Raw genomic sequence first — 14,464 nt, 5'->3', positions numbered from 1 at the left:
CTGTTATTGGCTAAAATACCTTAAAATTCTTTTTTCAGATTTAGTTCTTTTTCATAATACTTTTCAAAGTGCATACAGATTTTAATGCTTTACCAGAGTATAGAAATTTACTTTCTGTAGGCTCCCCATGGTTTGACCTTAATATTTACATGTTATTCTCCTCCTACAGAATGACCACACTATGGTTATATTTTGATTCTCTAAGCCATCTAAATTTGATTATAGATTGCAGCCAGATTATTATTTCATTGATGAATCCATGAAAAATTTATATATAATACTAGAGGACCCATACTCCACTCCAATAATATCCTCCGATTTCAGGAAAAATTTGATGAGTTATTATAGCATAGCTATGACATGGTTTAACATTTTTGTATGGTTGTGATGGTGGAAGTTTCTAAGACCGAAAAATATAAACTATCAAGAAATAGGAGGAATAAGGTACAGCCCCGATCCCTGAATGATATTGAAAATGGAATGGGAACTCCGTAAGTGAGGTCCTTGGGACCAGGCTGTCAGGTTTAGGCGAGGGAGGGGGGAGGGACACAGAGCTCTCTGGGAAGGAGTGGGGCGCTAGACAGTTGGGAGAGGGAGGGAAAGGAAGCGAGGGAAGCGGAGGAGAGCTGGCCGACAGCAGGGAAAGTGGGAAGGGAGTAGAGCGGTTGAAGGAGCGCAGAGTAGAACCTCAGAGCGCTCTGTGGCACAGCGTTCAGGGCCAGCACCAGCCGCCCATCCACCGTGTCGCGCCGGCGGCGGATCCTGAGACCTCAGTCCGAGTCCTGCGTCTGGACTCTCAAGTCGCCTGGAGTCTGAGCTGCGGCCACGAGGGAGTGGCGGTGGTGAGCCCGCTGGTAGTTATGAAGACGGATCTAAAATGACGAGCAAACGGAAACCTTTCCAAACGCAGCTAAGGCGGTCCATCAGTGAGCAGTTGAGGGACTCCACAGCCAGAGCCTGGGATCTACTGTGGAAAACCGTCCGGGAGAGAAGGCTGGCAGGTCGGTGCCCGAGACTCCGCATCCGTGGGGGCGGGAGGAGACGCAACCCGGTCGCCTGCTCCGGCCCACAGTCCAGCCGCCGCTTTACGCCCCTACCCCCTACCCTTACAGGGTTCAGAGCCTGGGGCTGGGTCGAGCAGGCCGTGCGCACACCCTCCCGGGTGTCCCAGAGCGTCAGCCCGCTGCTCGCCCCGCGCGCCCTGTGGGTGTGGGCTTTGCCCGGCGCCGGCACTGATAGCCTGGCTGGGTGCTGCGCGAGAGGCTGGGAGCCGGGGCAGAGGTGCCCAGGCGAGCTTTGCTGAAAGGGGCCACTTCATCTGGGCTGGCTGCTGCTTTGTTGCTAGCCGCCTCAGCCCACTGAATGATTGAGTAAGCAGCCCAAGCGGCCCTCCAGGAGGGCTGCTCCTCTCCCAACGTTGCCTTTTCCACATGGAATATGTCCACTGCGTGTGTGGGAGGGAGAATGAAGAGAAGGCTAGGGAGCATATCCCAAACTCTGGGAGACCAGACATTTGTGCATAGGATTTGGGAAAGGACAGGTAGATCCTTGTTGGTGCAAGTAGCTACCCACAACTATATCTCCTGCTGTGGATCAGGCTCTTCTCACTTTGAGGTTACAAAAGAGGGTTTTCCTTTTGGAATCCATTGCCTGTGAATCAGAGGAAGAGAAGAGATGATTGTTGGGAGTCAAGAGATCCTTAAAAACCCTTGCTTAAGTCAGAATGCTAGCCCCCTCCGGATCACCTCTCCTGGCCTGCACACTGTGGACTTATTTCTGTTCATGTTTCATGGAACCATCTCCTTGTGGTGCCACAGATGTAGGGAGTGGTCTGAGTCTTCTCAGAGCCCTAGCCGGGGGCTTTAAATCTGGTTAGTCACTACATCACACCTGCCCCATTAAGGGAAAGTGGACCTACTGCACAAAAGAGTTACTAGGCAGTGTGAGTGGGATTTAGGATCACTTTCCCCAAGTACTAGCTTCTGGAAGATGTTTCAGGAATTGGGGTAAGTGTCCTTGGAAGGGCCCTGAGCTGACCACGAGTGGAGTCTCTACCTTGTTGCCTCTCATCGCTCCAACTATATCTCCTGAGTTGGTCAGTGACCACAGGAGTAGAAAAGAGTTCTAAAGAAGAAGAAGGTATGAACCCTGGACAGAGTGAAGAGATGCCAGAGGTGAAAGGAGAGACATTACCTTCTCTGGGCTCCTCCCCTTTTCCCTCATTGTAGAAGTGTAGAAGTGGTTTGCTAGATGTGCTGACCTTACACCCATGCAGGCACTTCATCCCATCAGCATCACAGCATCTGGCAGTTGATGCCTAGAGTCTCTATCTCCTGAGAACTAGGTCCTTATCAACCTATTCGGTCAAATTAGAAGTAGTGATTACAGATGATTCCAACACTCAATGTAATCATCATAAGAAGTTTATTCCACATTTTCTCTCCAACAGAGTGGCCTTATTTAGTAAGTACATAAGAAATAAAAAGATTTTCTCTCTGGACCCAGAAATAAGTTGTGGTAACTCAGTAGTTTTAACTGTTGATTGCTAAAGACCTGTATGTATATTGCAGACCTCAATTAATGCCAATTAATAGCTTTCCCTGTTATTGTGCTAAATTGTATAATCTACATGGTAGATAGTGTTAGAGAAATTTTTGTGGTTTAGTAAACTTTTGTTGCTTCATAACTTCAGAATGCTTACTGCAAGTGCCTCTTTCATAGCTTCTGTTATTTAAGTTTGCTAGATTTGTTAAATCAATGGATCTTCAGGAAACAAGAAGTCTTTCCAGGACGGTTGCCAAGGCTATGCTTGGTTTTTATAGAAGCTGAGGTCAAAGAGGACTGCAGCACTGTCTTTTTCAAAAGGAAATCTGGGAAGGAAGAGACTGTAATGTAAAGTCTTAAAACCACTGAGATTATCCAGGAAAGCATTTATCCACATGAATTTTAGTCATTGCAGTTTAAGTAAGGTAGTGAAGAGAAAAAGTTTCGATTCTGGGAAATGAACTATAGATACAGATTTTAAGATTATAAATATGTAGAAATTAAGGTTAAAAGTGGCTTCAGAATGATAAATATAAGTTCTCCAAGAATAGTGCAGTTATTTTTTTAAATTGGCAGTATGAGTTTTTAAAATGTTTGATCAGAATATTAATATCTGCTTACCCATAATCTGCTTACCACTCTGCTAACAGCAGATGCCAGCAGGTTATTCAACTGGGACCAAACAATCCTCTGTGAAGCAGGCTTCCTTCTGCTTCTCTAAGCCAGCTGGGATGCTTGCCATGAAACCAAGCCAATTCCATGAAGGAGCTTTTAGATGCAAATTGATTTTTTGGAGTTTTCTTGCTAAGGTAGCTAAAATATGGAACTTTGGCCATGAGACATTGAAATACTTAAGGTATTAATGTTGGCATCAATTCTAGGTGTAAGTATTCTTCATTTGTAAAAGTGTTCTTTTTTATGGGTTAATTCACAATATCAGAATAACCAACTATAATATGAATGTACACCCTCCTCCCCCACTGAGATCTCTGGCCCTCAAAGAGATGATATGAGGCTATTAACTTTTTAAAAAATCGTTTTCTATCAGATAAAAGTTTTGTACTGGGACTTTTTAATTTCCCTAAAATTGTCTTCTTATTATCCTTAGTCAATAGAACAGGGTTCAAAGTGCTTTATAACAAACTTGTGTTTGTTGTCTAGAGAGTTCTGAAGGTTATTTGATTCTCTCTTTTTGCTTTTTTACATCCCTAGGAAAGAAACCCTTATTCTAACTCACTCTCCCTTCTCTTCATGAAAGGCTATCTTGTCAAAGAAACAGAGAGACAAAAAGTAGAACTGTTTAAACACAGTGTAGCCTGTGGATTTCTTTGCTTTGTGGCCATGCATAGAAAGGAAGGGGGTTATACATAATTGCAAAAAGCATTTCTGAACATATGTCACAATGACACAAATAATGAAACCAATAGAAGGATAAGATCTGAATGATGCTTGAATTTGTTCATTTCATTACACAAGTTTAAAAGGGAGATATTATTTAACAAAGAACTAATACCGGGAGCTCTTGGGCTTTCCAATTCTGTAGTAGCTGCTAAATTTCCATCAGATTGTGGTAGTTTTTGCCAATGCACACTTATTAACTTCCCAAGACTCTATTCCTCATAAGAGCTTTTCTCACCTATCATCTCAATATTAATTATTGTAATAATGGTTGCTTATTCCCTAGATGACAAACTTAGTGTTCAAAGCAAGATTCTAATTCAAGTTGTTAGAAGTCAAGGGCCATCTGTACTCATTTTCAGTTATACCACACTGCCTCCTCCATAGGCTTTATGGGGACACCTGGGCCTCAAATCTTTTCTGTGAGGTTCTCTGTCACCTGCAGTTAGTTTAAAAATGAAGAACAAAATTAACTGAGTTATCTGTTCTTTCTTTTCTCCTAGAGTGATAGAGACAAGCCTGACACCTAAAAGAACTTGTCCCTTCATCATCCTATTGGGCTGGGCAGTATATGGGCTTATAGAAACTGGGAACAGACAGCCATAATTCTAGCTTGTCATAGCCCCTGTATTGTATGTCCTGCCCACTGCCATTGATACAAGAAGCCTAGGAGTGCAAGAATGAGATCCTGTCATAAAGCCTAAATGCAGATTTTTTCAAGGTGGGTGAGAGACAGGTTCTCTTGGCTCCTCTAGATCCCTAATCAGTCATCCTTGGTGACAATTCTTAGCTTTTATAACATCATTAAAATTCTCTAGGCATAAACATACCCGTTAGCGTTTGCTGTTTTGTAAGAAGTCTGAACTATTTTTCAAAAGTTAAGGTCTGAGAAAATAAAACTGAGTTTTCTAAAGCTTTCTGCTTCTTTATTTTAAATCCCTACTTCATTTTAATAAAAATTTAATCCATATATTTGATTCTTCTATACTCATATAAAAATATTTAGGTAGCTTATGAACTAATTGATGTCCAAGTCTTCTGATGTATTTTATAGTCTTATTTTAAATAATTTATCTTAGACACAAGAATTATATTGCTGCCAAGAATAAACTATCTCAGTGATTTTCATCTTTTTTTCATCTCATGGCACGCATGAACCAATTACTAAAATTCTGAGGCACACCAAAAATAAATTATAAAAAACATATTATAGTTTTAGCTGCCTTGACAAAAGATAGGTATAATTTTGATTCATTCACACCAGACAGCTATTATTGTGTTGGCTGTTATCATTCTTTAATTTAACAATCTAAGGGAAAAGAGGCACCAGTGCCCCTGAGTAAATAGTCAGGTATTATATGTTTTAAAAACTCTTGCAGCACACCAGTTGAAAATCGCTTGGACTAACTTAAAGTACTGAAAATATTGAGTTTCGCAAGAAACATGAATTCCACCAAATTTCAGTGAGTTCTTGTCATGTTAAAACAGGTTCATTCAGTCTCAAAGTCAACAGTAGCATCCTTTTATGTGATGTAAATATGAGATTGGGACTTTAATGCAAAGTAGGATCAAGGATAGAAGATACAAAGGAAAGAAAAGGAGGACTCGCCAGAAAAGCAGCTAAGTAAGACAGAGATATGCAACATGACGGAAAAAGAATTCAGAATAAGGTTCCTAGAGTACATGCACCGGATGTTCAAGAAGCAAGAAGAAACAGATGAAAAACTCAACTACTTATGCAAGAAGCTAGAAGAAACAGATGAAAAAAATCAACAACTTAAGTAAGTCCCAAGAAGAAATGAAGAGCGACATAGCTGCAATAAAAAACACCATTGAAAGTATCAACAGTAGACTGGGAGAAGCGGAGGACTGAATTAGTGAATTAGACGACAAGGAAGCAAAACACACTCAAACTGTACTGCAAATGGAGAAAAAAATTAAAAGACAGGAGGAGAACCTAAGGGAGCTTTGGGACAACATGAAACGAAACAACATACGAATAATAGGGGTGCCAGAACAACAGAAAGATGAACATGGATTAGAAAACCTATTCGAAGAAATAATATCAGAAAACTTCCCTGAGGTGGGGAAGAAAAAAGTCACACAAGCCCAGAGAGTCCCAAACAAGGTGAACCCGAAAAGACCCACACCAAGACACATCATAATTACCATGGCAAATGTTCAGGATAAAGAGAGAATCTTACAGGCTGCAAGAGAGAGACGGAAAGTTACATACAAGGGATCTCCCATTAGATTATCAAATGATTTCTCAACAGAAACACATCAGTCCAGAAAAGAATGGACAGAAACCTACAAAGTGATGCAAAGCAAAGGACTGAATCCAAGAATACTCAATCCAGCAAGGCTATCATTCAAAATTGAAGGGGAAATAAGAAGCTTCACAGACAAAAAAGGGCTAAGGGAGTTTATCACCACCAAGCCAGCCATGCAAGAAATGCTAAAGGGACTGGTGTAAAAAGAAGAAATATCAAGCTCAGAAAGAAAACAGCCACACACACACACACACAAAGAAATGGCTACAAACAAGGACCTTTTAATAATAACTTTAAATGTAAATGGACTAAATGCTCCAACCAAAAGACATCGAGTGGCTGAATGGATAAAAAAACATGACCCATACATCTGCTGTCTACAAGAGACCCACCTCATTAGAAGGGACTCACACAGACTGAAAGTGAAGAGATGGAAAAATATCTTTCACGCAAATGGAAAGGAAAAGAAAGCTGGGGTAGCAATACTTATATCTGACAAAATACATCTCAAAGTGAAGGCCATAACCAGAGATAAGGAAGGCCACTTCATAATACTAAAGGGATCAATACAACAAGAAGATATAACCATGGTAAACATATATGCACCCAATGCAGGAGCACCCAAATTCATAAAAAAAACTCCTGGAAGATATCAGGGGAGAGATCGACAACAATACAATCATACTAGGGGACTTTAATACACCACTGACATCACTGGATAAATCCGCTAGACAAACAATCAGCAAAGAAACAGCAATCCTAAATGACTCACTAGATCAGATGGACTTAATTGACATCTTCAGAACACTTCACCCCACAGTTGCGGAATATACATTCCTCTCAGGTGCTCATGGGACATATTCAAAAATAGACCACATATTGGGTCACAAGCAAAGTCTCCAAATATTCAAGAAGATTGAAATCATAAAAAGCATCTTCTCAGACCACGATGGCATAATGTTAGAAATAAACTACAATAAAAACAACCCAAAATACTCAAACACTTGGAAGCTGAATAGCATGTTATTAAATATTGATTGGGTTACCGATGACATCAAAGAAGAAATTAAAAACATCCTGGACACTAATGACAATGAAAACACAACAATCCAAAACCTCTGGGACACAATGAAAGCAGTCCTGAGAGGGAAGTTTATAGCACTACAGGCCTATCTCAAAAAACAAGAAAAAATGATAGTTAATCATCTAACTCTACAACTCAAAGAATTAGAAAGAGAGCAACAAGAAAACCCCAGAGTAAGCAGAAGGAAGGAGATAATAAAGATTAGAGCAGAAATCAATGAAATAGAGACCAAAAAAACAATACAGAAAATCAATGAAACCAAGAGCTGGTTCTTTGAAAGGATAAACAAGATTGACAAACCCCTAGCCAGGCTCAACAAGAAGCAAAGAGAGAGGTCCCAAATAAACCAAATCAGAAATGATAGAGGCGAAATAACAACAGACCCCACAGAAATATAAATGATTGTTAAACAATACTACAGGCAACTCTACTCCAACAAACTAGACAACCTGGAGGAAATGGACAAATTCCTAGAGAAATACAACATTCCAAAACTCAATCAGGAAGAATCTAAAAACCTCAATAGGCCAATAACTATGGAAGAAATTGAAGCAGTCATCAAAAAGCTTCCAGCAAACAAAAGCCCAGGGCCAGACGGCTTCACAGGGGAGTTCTACCAAACATTTAAGGAAGAACTAAAACCTACCCTCCTCAGACTACTACAAAAAATTCAAGAGGAAGGAACACTTCCAAGCTCATTCTATGAAGCCAGCATCAACCTAATACCAAAACCAGGTAAAGACATCACAATGAAAGAGAATTACAGGCCAATATCCCTCATGAACATAGATGCCAAAATCCTCAACAAAATCTTAGCAAATCGGATCCAGCAGTACATCAGAAGGATCATACACCATGACCAAGTAGGATTTATCCCAGGGATGCAAGGATGGTACAACATCCGTAAATCAATAAATGTGATACATCACATAAACAAATTGAAAGAAAAAAACCACATGGTCATATCAATTGATGCAGAAAAAGCATTCGACAAAATCCAACACCCATTTTTGATAAAAACTCTCAGAAAGGTGGGAATAGAAGGATCATACCTCAACATAATAAAAGCCATATATGACAGGCCCACAGCCAACATCATACTCAATGGACAAAAACTAACACCATTTCCCCTAAGAACAGGAACAAGACAGGGATGCCCACTCTCACCACTCCTGTTCAACATAGTACTGGAAGTATTAGCCATTGCAATTAGGCAAGAAGAAGAAATAAAAGGCATCCAAATTGGAAAAGAGGAAGTAAAACTGTCCTTATTTGCAGATGACATGATATTATACATACAAAACCCTAGAGACTCCATCAAAAAGCTACTAGACTTAATACATGAATTTGGCAATGTAGCAGGATACAAAATTAACCCCAAGAAATCTGAGGCATTTCTATACACCAATAGTGAACTTTCAGAAAGAGAGATTAGAAAAACAATCCCATTTACCATCGCACCAAAAAAATTAAGATACCTAGGAATAAACTTAACTAAAGAGGTTAAAGACCTCTACTCAGAAAACTACAGGACGTTGAAAAAAGAAGTAGAGGAAGACATAAAGAGATGGAAGAACATACCATGTTCTTGGATTGGTAGAATCAACATCATTAAAATGTCCATACTACCCAAAGCAATCTATAAATTCAATGCACTTCCCATTAAAATACCAATGGCCTTCTTCAAAGATCTAGAACGCAGTCTCCAAAAAGTCATCTGGAATAAAAAAAGACCCCGAATAGCTGCAACGATCCTGAGAAAGAACAAAGTAGGTGGGATCTCAATGCCAGATATCAAGCTGTATTACAAAGCCACTGTTCTCAAAACTGCCTGGTACTGGCACAAGAACAGACATATAGATCAGTGGAATAGAATAGAGAGTCCAGAAATTAGCCCGAACCAATATGCTCAATTAATTTTTGACAAAGGAGGCATGAACATACAATGGAGCCAAGATAGTCTCTTCAATAAATGGTGTTGGGAAAATTGGACAGATATATGCAAGAAAATGAAACTAGACCACCAACTTACACCATACACAAGAATAAACTCAAAATGGATAAAGGACTTAAATGTACGACAGGAAACCATAAAAATTCTAGAAGAATACAAAGGCAACAAAATCTCAGACATATGCCAAAACAATTTCTTCACTGATACAGCTCCTAGGGCAGTTGAAACTAAAGAGAAACTGAACAAATGGGACTACATCAAAATAAAAAGCTTCTGCACAGCAAAAGAAACCATCAACAAAACAACAAGAAAACCCACCTCGTGGGAAAACATATTTGCCAACGTCATATCTGATAAGGGCTTAATCTCCAAAATTTATAGGGAACTCATACAACTTAACAAAAAGAAGATAAACAATCCAATCAAAAAATGGGCAAAGGATCTAAATAGACACCTTTCAAAAGAGGACATTCAGAAAGCCAAGAGACATATGAAAACATGCTCAAAGTCACTAATCATCCAAGAGATGCAAATCAAAACAACAATGAGGTACCATCTCACACCTGTCAGAATGGCCATCATCAACAAATCAACAAACGACAAGTGCTGGAGAGGATCTGGAGAAAAAGGAACACTTGTGCACTGCTGGTGGGAATGCAGACTGGTGCAGCCACTATGGAAGGCAGTATGGAGGTTCCTCAAAAAATTGGAAATGGAACTCCCATTTGACCCTGTGATCCCACTGCTAGGAATATATCCCAAGAAACCAGAAACACCAATCAGAACGGATATATGCACCCAGATGTTCATAGCAGCACAATTCACCATAGCTAAGATCTGGAAACAGCCTAAGTGCCCATCAGTAGATGAATGGATTAGAAAACTGTGGTACATCTACACGATGGAATACTATGCTGCTGTGAAAAAGAAGGAACTCTTACCATTTGCAACAGCATGGATGGAACTGGAGAGCATTATGCTAAGTGAAACAAGCCAGTCAATGAAGGAAAAATACCACATGATCTCACTCTTTCATGGATAATTAAGACCATTAGAAACTTTTGAACAATAATAAATACAGTGGCAGAGCTGCCTCAAACTGATTGTCGGACTGCAGTGGGAAGGCCAGGGAGGGTTGGGGGACAGGAGGGAGGGGAGTAAGAGATCAACCGAAGGACTTGTATGCATGCATATAAGCATAACTAATGGACATAAGACACTGGGGGGTAAGGGAGGGCAGAGGCTTGTCAAGGGCGGGGGCGAAAAAAGGACACTTATGTAATACCCTTTGTAATACTTTTAGTGAAAAATAAAAAAGTAATAATAAAAAAAAAGAATAGAAGATAGACCATAAAAATTTCCTTATTAAAATCCAATTGTGGCCCTAGCTGGTTTGGTTCAGTGGATAGAGGACTGAAGGTCCCAGGTTCGATTCCGATCAAGGGCACATGCCCAGGTTGCAGGATAGGGGCATACAGGAGGCAGCCGATCAATGATTCTCTCTCAACATTGATGTTTCTATCTCTCTCTTCCTCTCCCTTCATCTCTGAAATCAATAAAAATATTTTTAAAAATCTAATTGTATTCCATGATATCAAAAAGTATAGAATGATAACAGCTGATCCTTTTCATGTATTTTATAGTACCATCTTCTTTTTTTATTATCACTTTACTGTAAAGAACAGGCCATCCTACTTGGTCAAGGTTTCATTTTTTTAGCATTTCTTGAAATAGGAGTACATATAAATGTGATCTATATTAACAATAACAAAAAAATTCAAGTCAAGTAAATATACAGTTAAAATCAGAGAAGGAGAACATATCACATATCAGGGTTCTCAACCTTAACTGCATGTAGAATCATCTGAAGCCTTTTAGAAATATGAATGCCCTGGCTGTTTCCAAGAGAATTGGATTCTGTTCAGATGGGGCCTGAAGATCAGTATTTTTAAAGTTCCAGAGATGTTTCAATGGGAAGTCCGGTTTGAGAACCAATCCTATATAATTAAAACCTAATATGCTAAGTGTCTGGTTGGCCCTTCAAGCAATCAAAGTGTAATATGCTAATGATATGCTAAGGCCACTCAACTGCTTGCTATGACATGCACTGACCACCAGGGGGCAGATTCTCCGACTGGTAGGTTAGCTTGCTGCTGGGGTCTGGCTGATCAGGCCTTAGTGAGACTGGCTGGACACTCCCTGGAGCCCTCCCATGGTCCCTCCCCAGCTGGCCAACCTCCCATGTCCCTCCCCAGCCCCAGTCATGCACTAGTGGGGTCCCTTGGCCTGGCCTGCACCCTCTCGCAATCTAGGACCCCTTGGGGGATGTCGGAGAGCCAGTTTTGGCCTGATCTTACAGGTCAGGCCAAGGGACCCCACTGGTGCACGAATTCGTGCACCAGGCCTCTAGTGATTTACATAATAATCATATGATAACCCTCAGAAGTATGTATCTAGTACAAGGTCATATTCTAAACACCTATGAAAAGTTTTTGCTTAAGTGTCGTTGGAATGAGCTTGATGTTTCACAGGGACAGAAATAAAAAGGCCAGTGTATCCAGAGAATAATGAAAAAAGGTGGTATGAATTGCTGGTAGGAGCTGTCACAAGTATGGGTTGGGTCAGATTATAAAATCAGATTGGACCTTGTTGCCAAGGCAAAAAGTTTGGATTTGGTTCTATGTGTAATATGAAGCAAAGAATTTTAAGCCAAGGAGTGACAAGACCCAAATAAATTACCACTGTAGTGGTCCAGGTGAGATAGAAACAGTGACATGGACTAGGGTGACAGTGATGGAAATGGAGAGAAAGGGACAGATTTGGAATATGTCTTGGAAGTGGAGACAACAATGCTGACAGATTGGTTGCTGGAGGTGAGGGATCAAGGGCTCCTAGGTTTGTAGTTCCATATGCTGACATGCAGACAACTGGAAGATTTGCATGTTGTAATTACGAACAGAACTGTTTTTTGGAGTGAGGTGTTTTCCTTTGGCCAAATTAGGGCACAGATGCCTATTGAACATCCAAAAGTAAAAGTCAATGAGTTGTATTTCCAAATATAGGTTTAGGAGGAAAGAGATAAATTTGGAGGTGATTGGACTGGATTGGGTACTTAGGAAAAGACTATCTATCTATATTATAAAAGGCCAGTAGCCGTAATGCTGTAATGCCATAACAACCAAACGACCGGTCACCAGGAGGTGCATGGAGCACCTTTTGGGCCCTTTCCCCACATCCCCTGGGGAGCTGGCAGCGTCAGCGGATCACTGCGGGACGCCAGCAGCATCCGTGGAGCATGCGAGGAGTCATGGGGGTAGCAGACATGGCCCTGATGGCAGGCTAGGCCTAGGGGACCCTACACACACACGATGTAATTGTGCACTGGGCCTCTAGTCTACACTAATAAAAGACAAAGGTGCTAATTGACTGTACCTTCTCTACACTCATCAGCCAATCAGAAGAGTATGCAAATTAACCCAACAAAGATGGCCATTAAATTTGCATACTGCAGGCATATCTCGCTGCCTCGCCCCACCCTGGCAGGCAGCAGTGCGATCCCCAGCCACCGCCCGCCTCAGCGCGGGATCTGGGCCTGCCGTGTGCGACTGGGGGAGACGGGGCAGGCACCGCGGGATCAGGTGTGCCATCTGCCACCAGGGGAGCAGGCCTAAGCCAGCAGGTGGTTACCTCCCGAGGGGTCCCAGACTGTGAGAGGGCACAGGTTGGGCTGAGGGAACCCCCCGCCCCAGCTGCCAGTGCACAGATTTTTGTGCACCGGGCTTCTACTATATTTATAAAAGCCTAAGCGACCATTATGACAGAACAACTGGTTACTATGATGCACACTGACCACCAGGGGGCAAACACTCAATGCAGGAACTGCCCCCTGGTGGTCAGTGCACTCCTACAGGGGGAGCGCTGCTCAGCCAGAAACAAGGCTCACAGTGGGTGAGCACAGCTGTGGCAGCAGGAGCCTCTCTCGACTCCACAGCAGCACTACCGAGTGGCAGCAGCAGGCACAGCAGGCCAGGATAAGTGCAAGTGGCGTGGCACCTGGCCCTGATTTGGGTTCCTCCCTGGCTACCAAGACATCCCCTGAGGGGTCCCAGACTGCAAGGACTGTGAGGAGAAAGAAAATTAATATCTGGGTGATTAGAGGGAAACTACAAAAAAAGAGAAAAGGCAGAGAACATCTTAAAAGTAGTCAGAAGAAAACTGGCAGTTGGACATCCCCCGAGGGGTCCCGGACTGCAAGAGGGCACAAGCCGGGCTGAGAGACCCACCCCCCACCCCCCGCCAGTGTAGGAATTTCATGCACCGGGCCTCTAGTATATAGATAAAAGGGATACCCCAAGGACCAACTCCTAGAACATCCTTTATTTATAGCACAATAGTAAGGTGTGAATTACTAGTATATATACAGGGTGGAGTAAAAGTGGGTTTACAGTTGTGAGTATGGCAAACACAGATCTCATTCTTGCATTAGCATGTATTAATTATTGTATTATTTTTCATACAAACAAGTGTAAACCTACTTCTGTACAACCCTGAACTATACACATGGTAAGTTTCTGGGGAATTAGAAAAATACCAATAATGTTACTAAATTCTTGGGAGATATCTGTAATACTATCAAATATAAAAAGTATATTTTTAAAAATCAGCATTCTTATGACAGAACAATAGTAGTGCTCTATTGAATAATCTTTTGTAACAGATTTATTATTTATTTGGTAGCTTATAACAGGGTTGAATGAAGGGAAATTTCTCAGTGAAAAATAGATAACAACATTTTAAATTTTCGTGTTGGCAAGGAACATAACTTAAATTTTGCCTAAGCTCTCTGCAATATACTGGCTAACCCATGGAATTAACACAATATTCTCCTGGAACTAGAGTAAAGAAAGGATGATGTTCATTGATTGCTGGTGGTAGGTTACTCTGAATAAGAAACACAAACCTTTTTAACTAGGATTCCCTAAGAAGTCTATTTGATACAATTTTTGCCAGTCACAAATTTTATCATTTAGACATGGAGTCTATGAAATTAATATACACACCTCCTTTGTGCTTTTTATATCTTATATTGAACAAAATCACTTATAAAGAAAAAAATTGCTTAGAGACCTTGTATTTTTCTGGGGGCTCATTTAACTGTGTATTATTTATATTCTGCCCTTTTGCAAGTTTAGTGATATTGCAAAATGAAAA

The 14,464-nt window shown here is 41.1% G+C and overlaps 1 protein-coding gene across 1 annotated transcript in view; it reads left to right on the top strand.

The window, feature by feature from the left end:
* Positions 1-692: 692 nt before the first annotated feature.
* STARD13 (StAR related lipid transfer domain containing 13) overlaps positions 693-14,464 on the top strand; it is a 334,315-nt gene continuing 320,543 nt past the window's right edge. The window contains exon 1 of the mRNA XM_070409173.1: positions 693-1,001. Within this exon, the coding sequence (XP_070265274.1) occupies positions 878-1,001 (124 nt within the window). The 5' untranslated portion in view covers positions 693-877. The remainder of the gene's footprint in view (positions 1,002-14,464) is intronic.

Source organism: Myotis yumanensis, unplaced genomic scaffold (assembly GCF_028538775.1).
Source record: "Myotis yumanensis isolate MYYU_CA2020_CCGP unplaced genomic scaffold, mMyoYum1.0.hap1 SCAF_3, whole genome shotgun sequence".
Taxonomy (NCBI): Eukaryota; Metazoa; Chordata; class Mammalia; order Chiroptera; family Vespertilionidae; genus Myotis; species Myotis yumanensis.
The sequence above is the reverse complement of the archived record's forward strand: the minus strand, read 5'-3'. Positions and strand labels throughout refer to the sequence as shown.